Source organism: Thunnus thynnus, chromosome 19 (assembly GCF_963924715.1).
Source record: "Thunnus thynnus chromosome 19, fThuThy2.1, whole genome shotgun sequence".
Taxonomy (NCBI): Eukaryota; Metazoa; Chordata; class Actinopteri; order Scombriformes; family Scombridae; genus Thunnus; species Thunnus thynnus.
The window spans coordinates 25,786,541-25,801,867 of NC_089535.1; the positions used below are offsets into that span (position 1 = coordinate 25,786,541).

General features: G+C 41.4%; 1 protein-coding gene across 9 annotated transcripts in view; it reads right to left on the reverse strand.

Annotated features, from left to right (window-relative positions):
- LOC137170309 (transcription factor 4-like) overlaps positions 1 to 15,327 on the reverse strand; it is a 238,616-nt gene that overhangs the window by 29,897 nt on the left and 193,392 nt on the right. For all 9 annotated transcript variants that reach the window (XM_067573569.1, XM_067573567.1, XM_067573570.1 and 6 more), the window contains 7 exons: positions 15,067 to 15,172; positions 13,512 to 13,660; positions 12,544 to 12,691; positions 7,869 to 7,939; positions 7,558 to 7,636; positions 3,610 to 3,689; positions 3,170 to 3,379 (listed from right to left, as the gene is read on the reverse strand). In XM_067573569.1, coding sequence (XP_067429670.1) covers positions 3,170 to 3,379; positions 3,610 to 3,689; positions 7,558 to 7,636; positions 7,869 to 7,939; positions 12,544 to 12,691; positions 13,512 to 13,660; positions 15,067 to 15,172 — 843 coding nt within the window. The remainder of the gene's footprint in view (positions 1 to 3,169; positions 3,380 to 3,609; positions 3,690 to 7,557; positions 7,637 to 7,868; positions 7,940 to 12,543; positions 12,692 to 13,511; positions 13,661 to 15,066; positions 15,173 to 15,327) is intronic.

The window sequence follows — 15,327 nt, forward strand, 5'->3', positions numbered from 1 at the left end:
TTTTTCATATTGAACAGTAACTATGATCAAGATCAACCTAAACCATAGTTTATTTGCCATTACTACAAGCTTGTGCATATAGTAGAAAGCAAACATTTTTCAAATATTTCCATTGGATGTACAAAAAACCAGAACCAAAACCAAAACATTGCCACTGAGTGTAATCTAGAGTTTTGCAGAATCCTCCAATATGGACACTCTTGTCTGGCAACAGGGTTGAGAAAAAAGTATAGTTTTGGTGTTTTTACTAAATCTCTGGTTTTGTATCAGCATTAGTATTGAAAGTGTCTAACTGGCTTCTTCTCTTTTTCACCTGTGGAAACTGGGTATCACTGTACTTGTACCATCCAACCATATCAAAATAAAAGCTGATGGCCATGACATATAAACCTATAGTATCATTATATTATCAGGGAAGCTCGGGTGTTTCTATGTTTGGGAATATTGAGGAGATCATTAAAAGCAAACTTTGGGAAGTACATCTGGTAACAGCAGCTCCTCTGATTTCACTGCTCTACAGCAGTGTGTCCCTACAGTGTCAGTGGGCTGTCAGGTTTGGGTCCCTACAATGTGATGTTAACCATCACATGCACCCCTCCACGATGTGTGTGTGTGGTTATACAGCTGCTGTGTTTTTAGTCTTAATGAGCCTGCTTTTCTATTAGCCAAAAAGTCAGTGCCTGAATAAACACACACTCACACACACACGCGCACACACACACACACATACGGCAGGGTCCTAATGACAACAACACAAGGAGCGATTTATGAACTTCTGTGTGTGTGTGGAGCCCATAAATAAAAAGTGTTTTTAAGCACACGTCCTTCACTTCACTTTATTCTCTTTTTCCAGTGGTTACGTAAGTAAAAAAAAAAAAAAAAAAAATGCAGACGTACAGTATATTTGGAATCATTTCAAGATTAAACTAAAAAGTAGTTTCTAAAAACATTTTTCTTAACAAAACTTTGAATGTTTTCTTGGGCTAAACCTTCACTTCACTTCACGAAGCTGAATGCCAAATTTGTGTCTGTTGACAGCCAAAGAGCAGCAAAGTGCTTAGAACAACATCCAAATGAAGCTGAAAAGTTTGCAAATATTTCTCTTTCTCTTATTTTCTTTACCGCTAACGTTACATCAATGAATCCTGACACACTGTTTTCTTCTCTCCACTCCCACAAGTGAAATCTTTCATTAATTTGAAATGCTTTCTTAATAGTCTAATTATTTAGTGAAGTTATTTAGTTTCATTATTAGTTTCTTTTAGTGTGACGTTCAAATGACTTTGTAAATCAGAATAACAAACTTGTCTTTTCTTTCCTTCCTTTGTATACGTCGTTAAAAGCAGATACGTCTCATGAATGAACCAATTCTGTTAGTTAAATAAATAATTAATCTTGTTCTAATTACATTTTACCATTTGAATCACAAAACCAAGCCTGTGTGTTTCCTCCAGAAATGTCTTCCCGAAAATTTCAAATGTCTTTAAACATCTCAAGTTAACCTTCAAATTACTTAATCACACCAAATTCTTCTTTCTTGACTTTCATTACTTCTTCACAAGCTAGTCGCTAACTTCCTTCTTTGTTGCTAGGCAGACGAACAAGGTAGGTGAGAGCTGTGAGACTCAACCATACAGTACATGTGCCATAAAAAACAAAACTATGAGCTAAAAAAGGCTAAAAAGGCTCTTTGGAGCTACAGAGTTTGTGATAATTCTCTTTGAGATCATAACTTTGAGTGACACTTTGCATGTTTCACCGTCAATTGATTCATTGTTAAAATATATTGATCAGTGTAGTTTTAAGTAGGAAGAAGCAATGAGGACAACAAAGAACCTGCATGTGAGCTGAGAGGTAAACAAATGCGAGTGGAAAATGTGTGTGTTTATCCTAGACAATGATGCAGTACTGAGGTCCAGGAGAGAGAGAGAGAGAAAGAGGGAGAGAGAGAGAGAGAGAGAGAGAGAGAGAGACAGCTGGACAGATATGCGTGAGAAGAGGATAATCTCTGTGGGAGCCAGCCAGCACACACACACACACACACACACACACATGCATGCACACGCACGCACACACACACACACACACACACACACCCCTCTACCACAGGTGGTCTCCATTTAGAAAACAACACTTCAAAGTAAATACTTTAACAAAGAGCAGAGGGAGAGTCACAAAGCTCCTGAACTACTGTAGCGAGGAGAGTGTAAAGTGCTGCTAGTGCCTCCTGGAGCCTGCAGCGTTCAATACAGCCACACAGTATAAAAAACTGCAGGACAGAACGGCCCACCGCACATCACTCCTGTCAGTGATAACGCTACACTCGCCGCACTAATAGCTGAGATCTGGGAAAACGGTGACATCACTGAAAAGTCTGACATGTCAAGAAACACGAGCTCCCGACTGAATCTGAGTGAGCTCAACTGAAATGTAGCAGAAAGTTGGTCTGTAAACGCTGATGGATGTTTAAAGCCAACAGTTTGACTGCTAATTTTACTGTCCACCTTAGTTTTATCTCCGTTTGTCTGACCTGGAGGTTTGTTTCCAACCTGCTTCTTGACATCTTTTTATTGATGTTGCCATGTTGACTAATCTTAGCTATTAACGGTCGAGTACGATGTCATTATTACAATTACTGACACATCTACAGAAAGGGAACGGCGAAAAAAAAGCCTGATGGCTGATGTCACACGACGACGACGAGGCTACGGTTTTCTACAGAGAGGTGTTGAGGTTGTGTCTTGTGTGTGTGTGTGTTTGCGTGAACATCTGGTGTGTGTATGTGTGTGTCTACATGTGAATATGCACAAATGTACAACACAAATAAACAAAGTAGGTCTGAATGAACATGTTCGGGCATCTGAATGTGTTTATACTGACTGCGTTTTATAATACTTTCTTTCTTTCTCTCTCTCTTTCTCACTCACCCTCCTTATGTCACACAGCTGTTTGGTTCTTAATGTTTATTGTTTCAAGCTGACAAAAACAAGACACAAGTCTTAAATATGGAAAACATTACGACTGTCTTACTTCATGTTTTCAATTCTAGCACCTCTCCTCTTCTCTCCTCTCTCCTCTCCTCTCCTCTTCTCTCCTCTTCTCTCCTCCTACCTATGACATCACTCTTGCACTCATCACCACGGTATAAAAACGTGCTCTCAGGTCCTACCATGAGGGGGTGTCTGTTGGCTGACAGCAGTCCCGTCCCGTACCCGCTGCTCAGAGCGCCCATGGCGCCGTTGTGCGTATGTGCGGCCCCGATGAGGCTGTGCATGTCGCTGTGCCCGCTGCTCATGCCCGTCGAAGGTCCCACTGCGTGGCTCCGCAGTACGTGTATGGCATCGTCCAAACGCTCCAGACGGTCCTCGATACGACTCTGCTGCAGAATGTAAAGACGCAGAAAGAAAGAGATGAGAAACCTGCTATATCCTTTCCTATCTAAGTCAGTGACATTAGATAAGTTGTGTTTAAATACATTTAAATGCTTTAATCTCAACGGTGTCCAAACCTCAGCAAAACCCTTATTGGGTGAAGTCACCCTTTAAAAACCCTCCCATATATATTTCAGACATGTACACAATGTGGTGGTGTGTGTCTGGGTGTGCATACCAGTGAGTGCAGCGGAGCTTCGTAGTTTGGCGATGACGCTCCCTGTCCGCCATTCCTGGACCAGACAGCTGAACTGGCAGCTAGGAAAAAAGAAACAAAGAGACGTGATCAGGAGAGGATATGTCAGTGGAACATTAAAAACAAGGATCCTTCTCAGGAGTCAGAGAACAGGCAAACATGAGTCCCAGATAGGACGCGACGTTGCATAAGTAGATAAAAATGTTCTGAGTGAGTGCAAGTGTAAAGAGAAAAGGGACATCAGGCGGAGATAAAAAAAAAAATGGATGCCAGTAGCTGACAGGAGACATTAGTGGTAAGGAGATTGGTTATTAATCTGTAAAGTTAACAATCATGTTTAAGATTCGCGGGAAACCACAGTTGTCTTTGTTTAGTTGAGTTCAAACTGACATGACTTCATCTGTCTGTTTCGTATGTTGTGTGATTGACTGCCTGCCTGTCTGGAGTGTAACCTTCCTCTCACCCAGTGCATGCAGGGATAGGTTTCAGCCCCCTGTGACCATGCACAGGATAAGCGTGAAGAGAGAATGGTTGGATATCTGTGGGTGGATTAGAGCCAAAACCTCCTCTCCTTTTATATGTCGAAGAAAGAAAGCACTCCACACAGGACGCCAAACGCCAGACAAAACGTCTTTACACACGAGGAGTCTCTCATCATATCCACTTGTGGTGCTCGGACATAATAGACGCAGGGACGAGAACGAAAAGACAAAAACAAACCAACTCATATCTCATAACAGGAATGCTAATATCAGACTTTTGTCTTTGAAAAAGGTACAAGTGGTTGATTAGCATGGACCCTCTGCAGAACAAACAAAGCTTTGTGTCTGTTCTTTTCCCGCTTTGTGTGTTTGTTGTCGCTCTGAAGGGTCGTATCTGAATCAACAGGTCTCATTAGCTGGTAGACAGAGGAGAGACAGCGACTTGAGTGAATTCACATTATTATGAAGCTCGGAGTGATAACAGGCTGCTGTATGGAGGACTTTCAACAGTGTCTGGCTTCAGAGGTGGGACCAGCTTACAGATGATTCTTCTGAGGCTCAAGTAGGTTTCAAATACATTTTATCATCATATATTTCAAAACAAAAAAGCATAACAAGGTGCTTGAATTGTAAAAAAAAAAAAAAAAGTGCCAGTACTTTAAATCAGCAGCCTGCATAATATATAATAAGGCTGAAATTTACTATATTTTTCTTATTGTCAACAAATCTCATGTATTGTGTGTGTATCCAAATTCTGATATATCTTATTCCTCTGTGCTGTAGACCTCCGTTGTTGTTCAAAAACTATTAAAACATGTCCATGAGCCACACAGGTGCACTGGGTGACATGTTTCTTCGCCCCAAAGACAACCGTAGTTTGTTTAGAAATGGTCAGTCTCATGAGAGTAGTTCTGTGTAAAGGCCTTTATACACCAGGGATGTGATGAATAAACCACACAAAAACTTGCCTGCGAATATTTCACATCAAAACTATTCATACCGGCAGCTATACGAATTACTGGACAGACAAACTGCCTTCACCAGGCTGACTGACAGCAGAAATTTACTCAACCAAAATAGTTTTCATGTCGGCTCCACGGGAAGACCTCGAGAGTGTTTGTATTTATTGATTCATTGATTTTATTCCCCCGCCCACTGTAGTGAGTGAGGAGAATCCGCCTGTAGTGAAACAGGCGCCTTGATCAATCAATGTGGATATGGTAAATAAGTTCAAAACACATATACAGCAGGATATTTAGATATTTGTATGATTTAAACAGCTGTCTGTGCAGATTACTCTTCATTAAACGAGACAGAAATAGAGTTGGAATGTAAAAACACACACAGGGGGTCTCCATGTCCTTTGTCCTTTGTCATATAATACAGGGTGATGAGAAACATAATCAACAGGTCTGACATCGTCATTAGGAGTTGTGACGTGACATCGGTTCTACACAATGTGATTGGTTGATGCCTTTATTCGCGGTATGACAGCTCAGACCTCGTTCCAAAAAAAATGATGTCGCTTTTTCGCTGATTCACAATCTGTGTGAAAGCACTCAAGATGGCTCACTATTGTATATTTAGCACAAATATACACGTTCACCAAAGTTGAACTCACCAGGAAAAGTTCATGCAGACTTTGCCCTGCCAGTGAATCCACTGATCCTGGTGATTTCAATATAATTAACTGATGATACCCTCCAACATTTGCAGTTTTAACCGCTAGTGTGAGCAGGCCTTAAATCACCAGCTCTCAGCAACAGCTCCTCTGCTGATGCTGATGACATCTCTGTTACTGCATTCTCACAGAGAGTGTTTTTTTACTACAAGTGAAATGTTTGGAAACAGCAAATCAATTCTGGCCGAGTCAGAAACACTGTGGACAAATTGGTTTTGTAGATATAACATGAAGTACGAGGGCCCACCTCTCCTCTCATATTTGTTAAAAATAGCTGCCGTGTTCTGTTTGAAAACCAGAAGCAAAGACAGTCCTGCGAGTGATGCGTTCATCCAATGAGATGAAGGAAGCGTTCATGTTGATTCTGACGGTTCCCTTTTAATTCCGACCAGCTGGAACCTGCCCAGGTAGTCCAAGCAGCCGGCTGGAGCTTGATCTCTTATTTTTTGTTTCCTCTTCTTTTCTCCTCTTGGCTCTTGTTTTCTTTACTTGTTTCCTCTCATCATCTTTCTTCTCTTTTCTTAGTCCTCCAACATATCCCTTCCCTTTTTCTCCTCCTTTTGTTTCCTCTCCTTCCCTTTATCCTTCTCTTTTACCACCATCATATCTCCTCTCGTCATCCTTTATTCTATTTTCTCACCCCTCCATCTCTCCTCTTCCTCTCTGCCCTCACCGCTGATCTCTCCCTTGTAACTCTGATCTCATCTCATTAGCTCCTGTTTCTCTTTTTTTTCATTGTCTTCCCATTATGTTTCGCAGTCTTTTCTCTCCCCACTCCTTTATTCATATTACATGCTCATTTCCATATGCTAATTAATGAATAATCACCTGGGTACATTCATGTGCAAATACAAATATATGTATTAAACGGCAGGGTAAATTATTCTGAGTCCAACACTGTAAAACACCCTCGCAGAATTAGCCTTGGATATCAATTTGCATGTAGTTTGCTCTAATAGGCTTCATTTCTAATTTGTAAAAAGTGGAGTAACTCTGACACAATGATAAACACCAATTATGGTTTAGCAGGCAATATCCCAGGCAGCTATAATGACGAGGAGGAGGAGGAGGAGGAGGAGGAGGAACAGAGGAGGGGGCTTGTGTTCGCAGAGCCGGTAGGTTTGTGAACGATTTGTCGAAGTGGTGCTCGTAATTAAAGCTATCAGTCACGAGGCGTGGCAGAGAAATATCAAACGGTGTGTGTAGCAGCGACAATTAGAGACAAATTCAACACAACTATTATTAGGAAAAGTCATTTTTCACTTTAAGGAGCAGAGAGTACAGCATCAGCTGGGAGGAGGAGGAGTAACTGGTTGGAAATGAGAGGAGGAGGAGGAGGAGGAGGAGGAGGGGTACAGAGAGGAGACACAGCAATGATTGTGTTGTTGCTGTTACTTTTATACTAAGCTATTGCATATCTAATAAAGAACGCAATTTTCTTTTAAGTATTAAACCAAAAAGAAAAGCTTTAGATAAATGTGTTTGTGATTTGTTTATATATTTTTTCTCTTTTTCGTGACACTTCCTCTTTAAAGAGCTGTATTACAGTAGTTCAGTCCAAGTCAAGTCAAGTCTCAAGTCATTTAAAACAAGTCCAAGTCAAGTCTCAAGTCATTTAAAACAAGTCCAAGTCAAGTCTCAAGTCCTCATTTTTCAAGTCTGACTCCAGTCCACGTCTCTAGTCAGCTCTGCTTCGTCAGTCTGTGTTGATTCTGTGATGATGATGTAGCTGGTGAGTGGTGATTGGACGGTGAAGGTCGCGCTTACCTGTGAGGGAGGGCGGGGAGCCGACTGGGGTGGAGGGATTGGACGAGTAGCTGTTGTTTGTGTGGTCTGGAGAGTAGATCTGGAGGGAAAAAAGTGCTAAAAAGTCAAATGGCAAGCTGGAAAACATCATGAAGATAAAAAATAAATGAATATGATAAACTCAAAAATTCTTGAAAAGACTTGAAAAAAAATGTAAGTAACATGAATTATAAAATCATCTCACATTAATAGGAAACTGAGCAGGTCTCACATCGGTATGTATGTGTATGTGTATGTGTGTGTGTGTGTGTGTGTGTGTGTGCTGTACTTGCCGATGCGAGTGCTTTCCCTAAGGCGTCTCCTGTCTGAGAGCTGCTGGCTGCTCCGCTCTGTGCTCGGTTAGCTGTGACACACACATGCGCGCACACACACACAGGGGAAAAAAAGAGGGATGCAGGATGTATCCTTGTTAATAAGGATGTTGGCAACTAACATCTTTTAATTATTCTGTCTATAAGTACACCATCAGTCCATCATGAAGATTGCAACACATATTCATTAAGACTAAAAAAACGGCAACTTCAGCTGTCCAGCGTGAACCATGAAGGCCTGGAAACTGTAACCAGGTTAACTGCATGTTTCATCCACCAAAAATTCCAGCTGTGTTACTTTGTCTTCTTTGGCCACATGGACACACATTTTTACTCTTTATGTGTTCTGTCTTACACTGCAGGGAATAAAACATGTAGTAGATGTTGTGGTGGCTGACAGTAGTATATAATAAGCATTTTTGCTAGTAAAAAATGATGTTGTTACCCTCCTGTATGTGCTAATATATACTAATTGGATGGTGTGACACAGACTTTCAAGCTCCACCTTTCCTCGAAGGTCAGGTGGTTTAAAATTGGCACCGCTGACACGTCCATTCCATTCAAATGAGTTGCTTCAAGCGTCTGCCTTTATAAACTACGTGTGACCAGACTCTTATTTAAATAATGTGACAAGAAGCAGAAACTGGATCCAATAAGACAGAATCAGACTTTTAAATCCAACCTGACTCTAACCCCACGTCATCAACACTGCGCCATCTTACATTTTGTGACAGTACAGTTTTACCTACAATCAACATTTACATTTAATCTCATTGTAAGTGACTGACAGCATGTGCTAGTATGTGTGTGTGTGTGTGTGTGTGTGTGTGTGTGTGTGTGTGTGTGTGTGTGGAAATGCTGGCCTTAAATACAACTAAATCTGTTTCACACACTTGAAGAGCGCTGAGGCCAGAGAGGAAGGAAGTGACCTCACAGTACCAGATGAGCGCCCACACACACGCACACACACGTACACACACACACACACACACACACGTACACACACACACACACTGAGGCAGAGAGACTCTGACATGCTCACAGCTCATCTCTCCTGATAGCAGATCCCAGATGGAAAGTTTACGCTCGCACACACAAGTTAGACGCACGGACACACACGCGCGCACGCACACACACACACACACACACACTGCACAGCAAAAACACATCCTTTCATGGCAAATGAATCCATTACAGAGATTGGCAGGACTGGACTTCTTTAAGCTGTTAGATAGAGAGAGAAAGAGAGAGAGAGAGAGAGAGAGAAGGAGAAAGACAGATGAAGAGAGAGAGACAGGTAGAGAGAGACAGGAAGCAGCATATGTTTTGGGGTTAAAGCCTCATGTCTCACTCACGCCACACTACTGGCCTAATAAACCATCCAAGGGATTACTGTTATACACCATACACACACACACACACACACACACACACACACACACACACACACACACACACACAAAAACAAACTCAGATCCTGACTTGATGCATAATTTAGAACATATGCAGGAGAAAATCTTTTTCATAAATGAGAGCTTGTTACCACAAAGGAGGAGAGCGTTCAGAAGATGAAACCGACTTTCTATTATTCACTTTATCTGCATCACCAGTTCAAAGAAAAAGATCTTGTCATTTTATTATCTTATTGCATTATTAATGTGTGAATCAAATTATTATTTTGCTTTGTATGTATTTGATCATTATTTCTTTATTTATATTTTATAAAGCTTGCGCCCATTTGCTAAAAACTTGAAATGTCCAGTTTCCTTCACTGTGTCAGAATCCATACCACATACAAACTGTATACAGTGTGTACTATATACTTGTTTCATACTGTTTTTGTATACAATTAGTATAAATGAACTTTAACCTTTTGTGCTAATATGAAATTACGCAATATGTGTGCTGATAGTGTCACAGTGTCCATTTCCTCTGAGCACTGCATTATGGGATCATCAACAGCACAAAAATACATTCAACATTTTCAAAGCAGTAAATACTCAAAACCTAGTAAAGAAGGAGTCACTGGTGCAGGTGACAAACACATGATCCCTCACCTGCTTCCCACCAGTTGTGTTCATGGGAGCATATGACCAAGCCAGAGACTGAGTCTGGGGTCTCTGTGGTGTAGTTGCCCTCCTGACCCTTATCATTTTAAATCCAACAAAACTCCTAATCCTATTACTGGACTGAATGTGACCTTGTCACACTGTTCCTGTGGACTGAGAGGTGGCTGTAAAGTTAGTAGTGTAGTAAAAGTATCAATACATCACACAGAAGATTCACAGCCTACTCCTGCAGTATGGTCCACTCCTCCTATGACTCAGTATTTCAGCAAATCTTAATCCAACCCTCGTACTAGCTCTAACATTCAGACCCGCCCTCACCTTCGCCACAGTTTTTACTTCATCTCTCCTCTTCCCTACCATCCCTCTTTCTCTTTATTCTCTTCCCCTCGCTTGTTTTCTACAAGAAAACCAGAGCGAGGCGAATCTAAACCAATCTAAACACCGCTGTGCGTCTGTGTTCAAATGTTCATGTGTGTGCACACGTGTGTCATATGTTTATATTTAAACCAACAGCGTCATGTTTTTTATTAAGTTCATCTTGTGTTTACACTCATCCGCTCTAGCTTGTGTGTGTGTGTATGTGTGTGTGTGTTTGTGTGTGTTTGTGTGTGTGTGTGATATCTTTCTGGAATGTTGGAGATATCTTCCCATGAAAACAAACTTTCAATCTGTTTCTTATTGCTGTCCTATTTGTTCTACGGGACTCAAAGCAAGGGGTCCATATGGCATGCTGTGTGTGTGTGTGTGTGTGTGTGTGTGTGTGTGTGTATGTATGTGTGTGTGTGTGTGAGTGATGTCAAGGTCAAGCCAAAATGGAGTACTAGTGTTCTTCTCAGTTCAGTTTTTGACTGCCTGTCTAGTTTTTAAAGCCTCTTTCACACATGCAGTCTTTCCCTGAAATGTTCAGGAACATTTCCTGCATGAGGTGTGAACGGGAGCAGGGATCCATATTCAGGGAAATGTGTACCGCCAATTTCCCACCTCAACACCTAGTAACATTTCAGGGAAATGCCGGTACGGCTGTGTTGTGAATGAAAGCAGTAACGTTACAGGGACAAGCATGTAAAGGGTTTGTCTGATGAGAGATGCTTCCATGTGGAGCGAGCAAACCAATCACAAGACTCCGCTGATGACGTATTTGAATCTGCGACTTGTTTACGATTGCTTTATCAGTGCTTTCGTGGGAGATTTGATAACTAACAAGCAATACAACTTATTTTCTTTGCAAACATGCTACTTTTTTCAAGATTGGCTCGAAAACGGACAGGTTCTGAAATAAGGGAGCATCTCTCAGTCCGTGCAGAGCGGTTGGCTTCCGTAAGTGTTGCATGACCACCGTCTCAATCCCAGTAATTTAGCGGGAACTATGTGTGAAAGAGGCTTCAGTGGTTTAAATCATCTTGTGTCTAATCACAGCATGGACGGTTATAACGGGTTATGTGGTGGTAGATAAAAATGTGGATTAGCTGATATTGTCTTCTGACTGATGGACTGACTTAAATAGGAAAATAGTAGATGAACTGTGGATTCTTTTCAGAACACAAACACAGAAGTGCATCCACTCAAACATGAAGAAATCAGAATGATCAGTAAAAGATTCTCATCAACCCACAAAGAGCAAGTAGAAGTTACTGCTGGTAGTGTAAATGTAGATGTATAAATCAAATCAGAGCTTTTGAAAGTTTTTTGGGAAAGTCTCGAGTCAAACGTCTTTCAGTCTTTCAGGTCAGTCTGAATGACTAACTGCCCAAGTCAAGCTGCAAGTCTTCCTCAACCAGGTTAAAACATGAAGTCTGTTTGTGCTTTCAAGTCTGAAGTCAAGTCTTTAAGGAGTCAGGGTCAAGTAAGTGAATTCCCACAGCGGTCCAGTCAAGTCATTGTTGTGACTAAAGTCTGACTCAAGTCCCAGCCTGAAGTCTACAGCTCTGACACATTCATCTTGTTTGTAGACAATAAAACAAGTGAAATAAGTCATGACACATGACCTCACATCTGTAACCGCATAATAATCGCAGATGAGCAATCATCTCCGCTTTGTTTCTTAATGTAAATATCCAAATTCTTAAAAGAGGTTGAGTTAAAGAAATTAATTAAATCATCCTTAGTTTTTATTTTCTGTCCAATCAGATAAAAAAGAGGCAGGTCTTTGTTCTCTGTCTGCCTGTATGGACATTGTTAACCTTGTTTGCAACCGAAATGGCTGTTCTTCATTTAATTAATGGCATTAGGTAATGTCATTATCTAGCCACTGACTGATTAACAGCAGATGACTTTGCGGTTAAGGATGCCATCAACACGAGTGACAGTTGAGCTGTGTGTCTCTCCTTTTTTAAGGGCTGCAAAGTTTGTCCTTGTGTGATCAGGTGTAAAGAATTCTACGTCTCCTCAGCAGGTGTGAGTTAGCCAGCTGCAGTGGGCGGGGCTGAGCAACCATCAACGCGCGCTGATGGTTGATTCATTATCCAAAACTAGTGTTTTATCATTTAACTCAATTTGAAAAGCAACCTCATTCCTTCTTCATATGCTTTGCTTCAGTAAACAGGTATACGTCCACGCAGGCGTCTTACCCATGACGCTGTCTGTGCCGTTGGTGGGGGCAGTGCAAGAGGCGGTGCTGTAGTGATTGCCCCCGCCTCCGCTCCCTCCCCCTCGGTGGAAGCTGGACATTGGAGGAAGGCTGGAGCTGATGTCTGCAGACGAGTGCGCTGGGTAGCTCTGCGGAGAGAGAGAGCGACGGAACGAGATGAAACTTTAACGAGAGACTGACACAGCGCTGCAAAACAGAATAATAAAAATACAGAAGGATAGAACGCTCCGGTGATAAAGACCAAGCCTCGTCATTGGATAATTATACAGAGCTCTTATTGGTTAGCAAAAATTACAATCTAATGACCCTTGACAGATTTACAGCCCCACATGTGTGTAAAATTAATGAATGTATGTCATGTGCCCAGATGTGCAAATGTACATTCAGTAAGCATAAAGAAAGTTAAAGCCGACTGAAGATAATTGGAAGAATACAACATGTTGAATACATTATACAGTGATCCTATGGACTTTAACTGGTACTATTATTGACTACTGGTAGATTCAACAGATGTTAGTTTCTTATAAATATATGACTTTACTGCGGTGGTGACTATGATTTTAACTACCATAGCTTCAATTACTTGGGTATTTAAATTGTTGTTTATCACATATTTGTCTGGTTTCGCAGGTCATTGGCCAGAAAAACCGCCAACTATTCTCAACAAATGACTCAACATTTCCTTGTGTTGTCATTTTGTGAAACGAGGACTCAGTTTAAGTTGTTGCCTTTAAAGATGACTGGAACCTGAATTAGTTTTGTTCTTTAAATGTAAAAGTAGGAATATTTAAAGCCAAATCCTTGAATTTAACATCTAAAGCTAAGGATGAACGTGAAAATATGTCTGATAACTGTATTTCATGACTGGAGGTGAAAGAAAAAGATCACTACTGCCACGTATCATCCAGACTTAGGTTTTTGGACCGGATGACTGACGGCTCTGCTCACCAATCTGTCGTGAGGGTGAATCCCGCAGTAGGAGGAGCTCTGGGCGGGGCCGTGGGACGAGTTCCCACCCCCCAGCATGCTGCCGTGGTAACCCTGCTGGCTCATACTGCTACTACTGCTGCTCCAGGGATCGCCGCTGTGGTGACCATCTGATAGAGAGACACAGAGATAGACGAAGAGAGGGAGAGGTCAAGCGTGTGTAAAGACAGTCCACCAGGTAAAAACACACTGCGGTTTGTCTCCGCTCAACTACTGTCTGTCAAACCTTCCTGTGACTCACTCAGAGTGTCTACATATAGTTTAGTTATCTGACCCACTTTGAGCACTAACCTGATTTCACTAAACATCCATGTAAATGGGACACCTGCTTTCCTTCTTCAGGTTCAAGAATAACTCAGTTAACACAGATCAGTGCTGGACAAAGATGATTTCTGGGAACCTTTATCCATGTTTGTAAAGACTTTTGGGAGTGTGCGTATTCACACGCAAGACACCAAGGAGAGTGTCTGGAAGAAAATACTAATATTTGAACCATCATGAGCATTGTTTGTAGTGAACAGACACAGAGTTAGAAGAACTCTCAAACAGTCGGATGTGCTTCAACAAAACCAGTTATAAAACCATTACACTGTGTCCACACAAAATACTTGTCTGATTGGCTGGCAAGTGTCCATTTAAATGAAATAACAGAACACCTCAAACAAAGTTCTTAGCAAAAGTTTAACCACCTCTGTACATCAGCTCTGATGTATATGAAACTGCAAGTAAAGAACTGTTCTGCTTGGTTTAACTCTTACTTGTGAAACCGAAACAAACAAACAAACATTAAAATGACTCTTAAAATAGCTTCTCTTTTCACTTATGGTGAGTGACTACAGAATAAATATAATAAAACACAGCAAAGTGTCCTGATATGTATAAATAATGGCCTCAAAAAAGGAGAAAAACCTTGATCTGGTGTGGTAATTTTTATGGTAAGACACCCCTTCCAAAAGTGCAAGCATGAGGTAGAGCATTTGATATTTACCATCCTACAAATCAGCAAAAGTTCCAGTCCAATCAGAGAGAGTATACATACAGACAGTTCAAAGATGCACAAAATTAACTTGCAGCTCCCGTTAATGCCAGAATGATATTAGAGGCATGTTGTGGAGGTCAGACGTTTAATTCTCCGGGAAGTGTCGGATGCTACAGTACGGCTTCTGCAGCTGATCAGGAGAGTTATTGAAAAGACTGGTCTTGATCTGTGTATTATCGCACTTTAGATGTGAGAGCAGGAATACCTAACAACAGCTGCAAAGTTCGTAACAACCATGTTGACATCTCTGTTGTCTCCTGAAAAAGATGAATGTCTTATCTCGGTATCTATTACAACAAGCAATAAAATGCACGAGTGAAATATTTTGCTGATTTTAATCTGAGAACATCTTTCAGCTTAGGGCTCTCCAACTTATTTTGTCTGTGCTCCAGTATCCAGTGTAAGGGAGTTTTGATGAGGGACAGACCTGTGTGTGTGTGTGTGTGTGTGTGTGTGTGTGTGTGTGTGTGTGAGTACCTGGCATAAAGAACGAGCTTGGGAAGCCAGCGCTGGGAGGTTTCGATGAGGGATAACCCGGTGAGTCCCTGTTGTAGTCGGCTGTACTGGCAGACGGAGCGTACACCTGCAACACAAACACAGAAACACACACAACGTCATTGCGAAGTCAGAACACTGATCAAAATAAAACATCTCCCGGCCAAACACAAACAGCAAAACTTCCATTCTCTCATTTTTCTCCTTGAGGCTCAGCGGTGATCGTTTTCAGACAGACGTCGT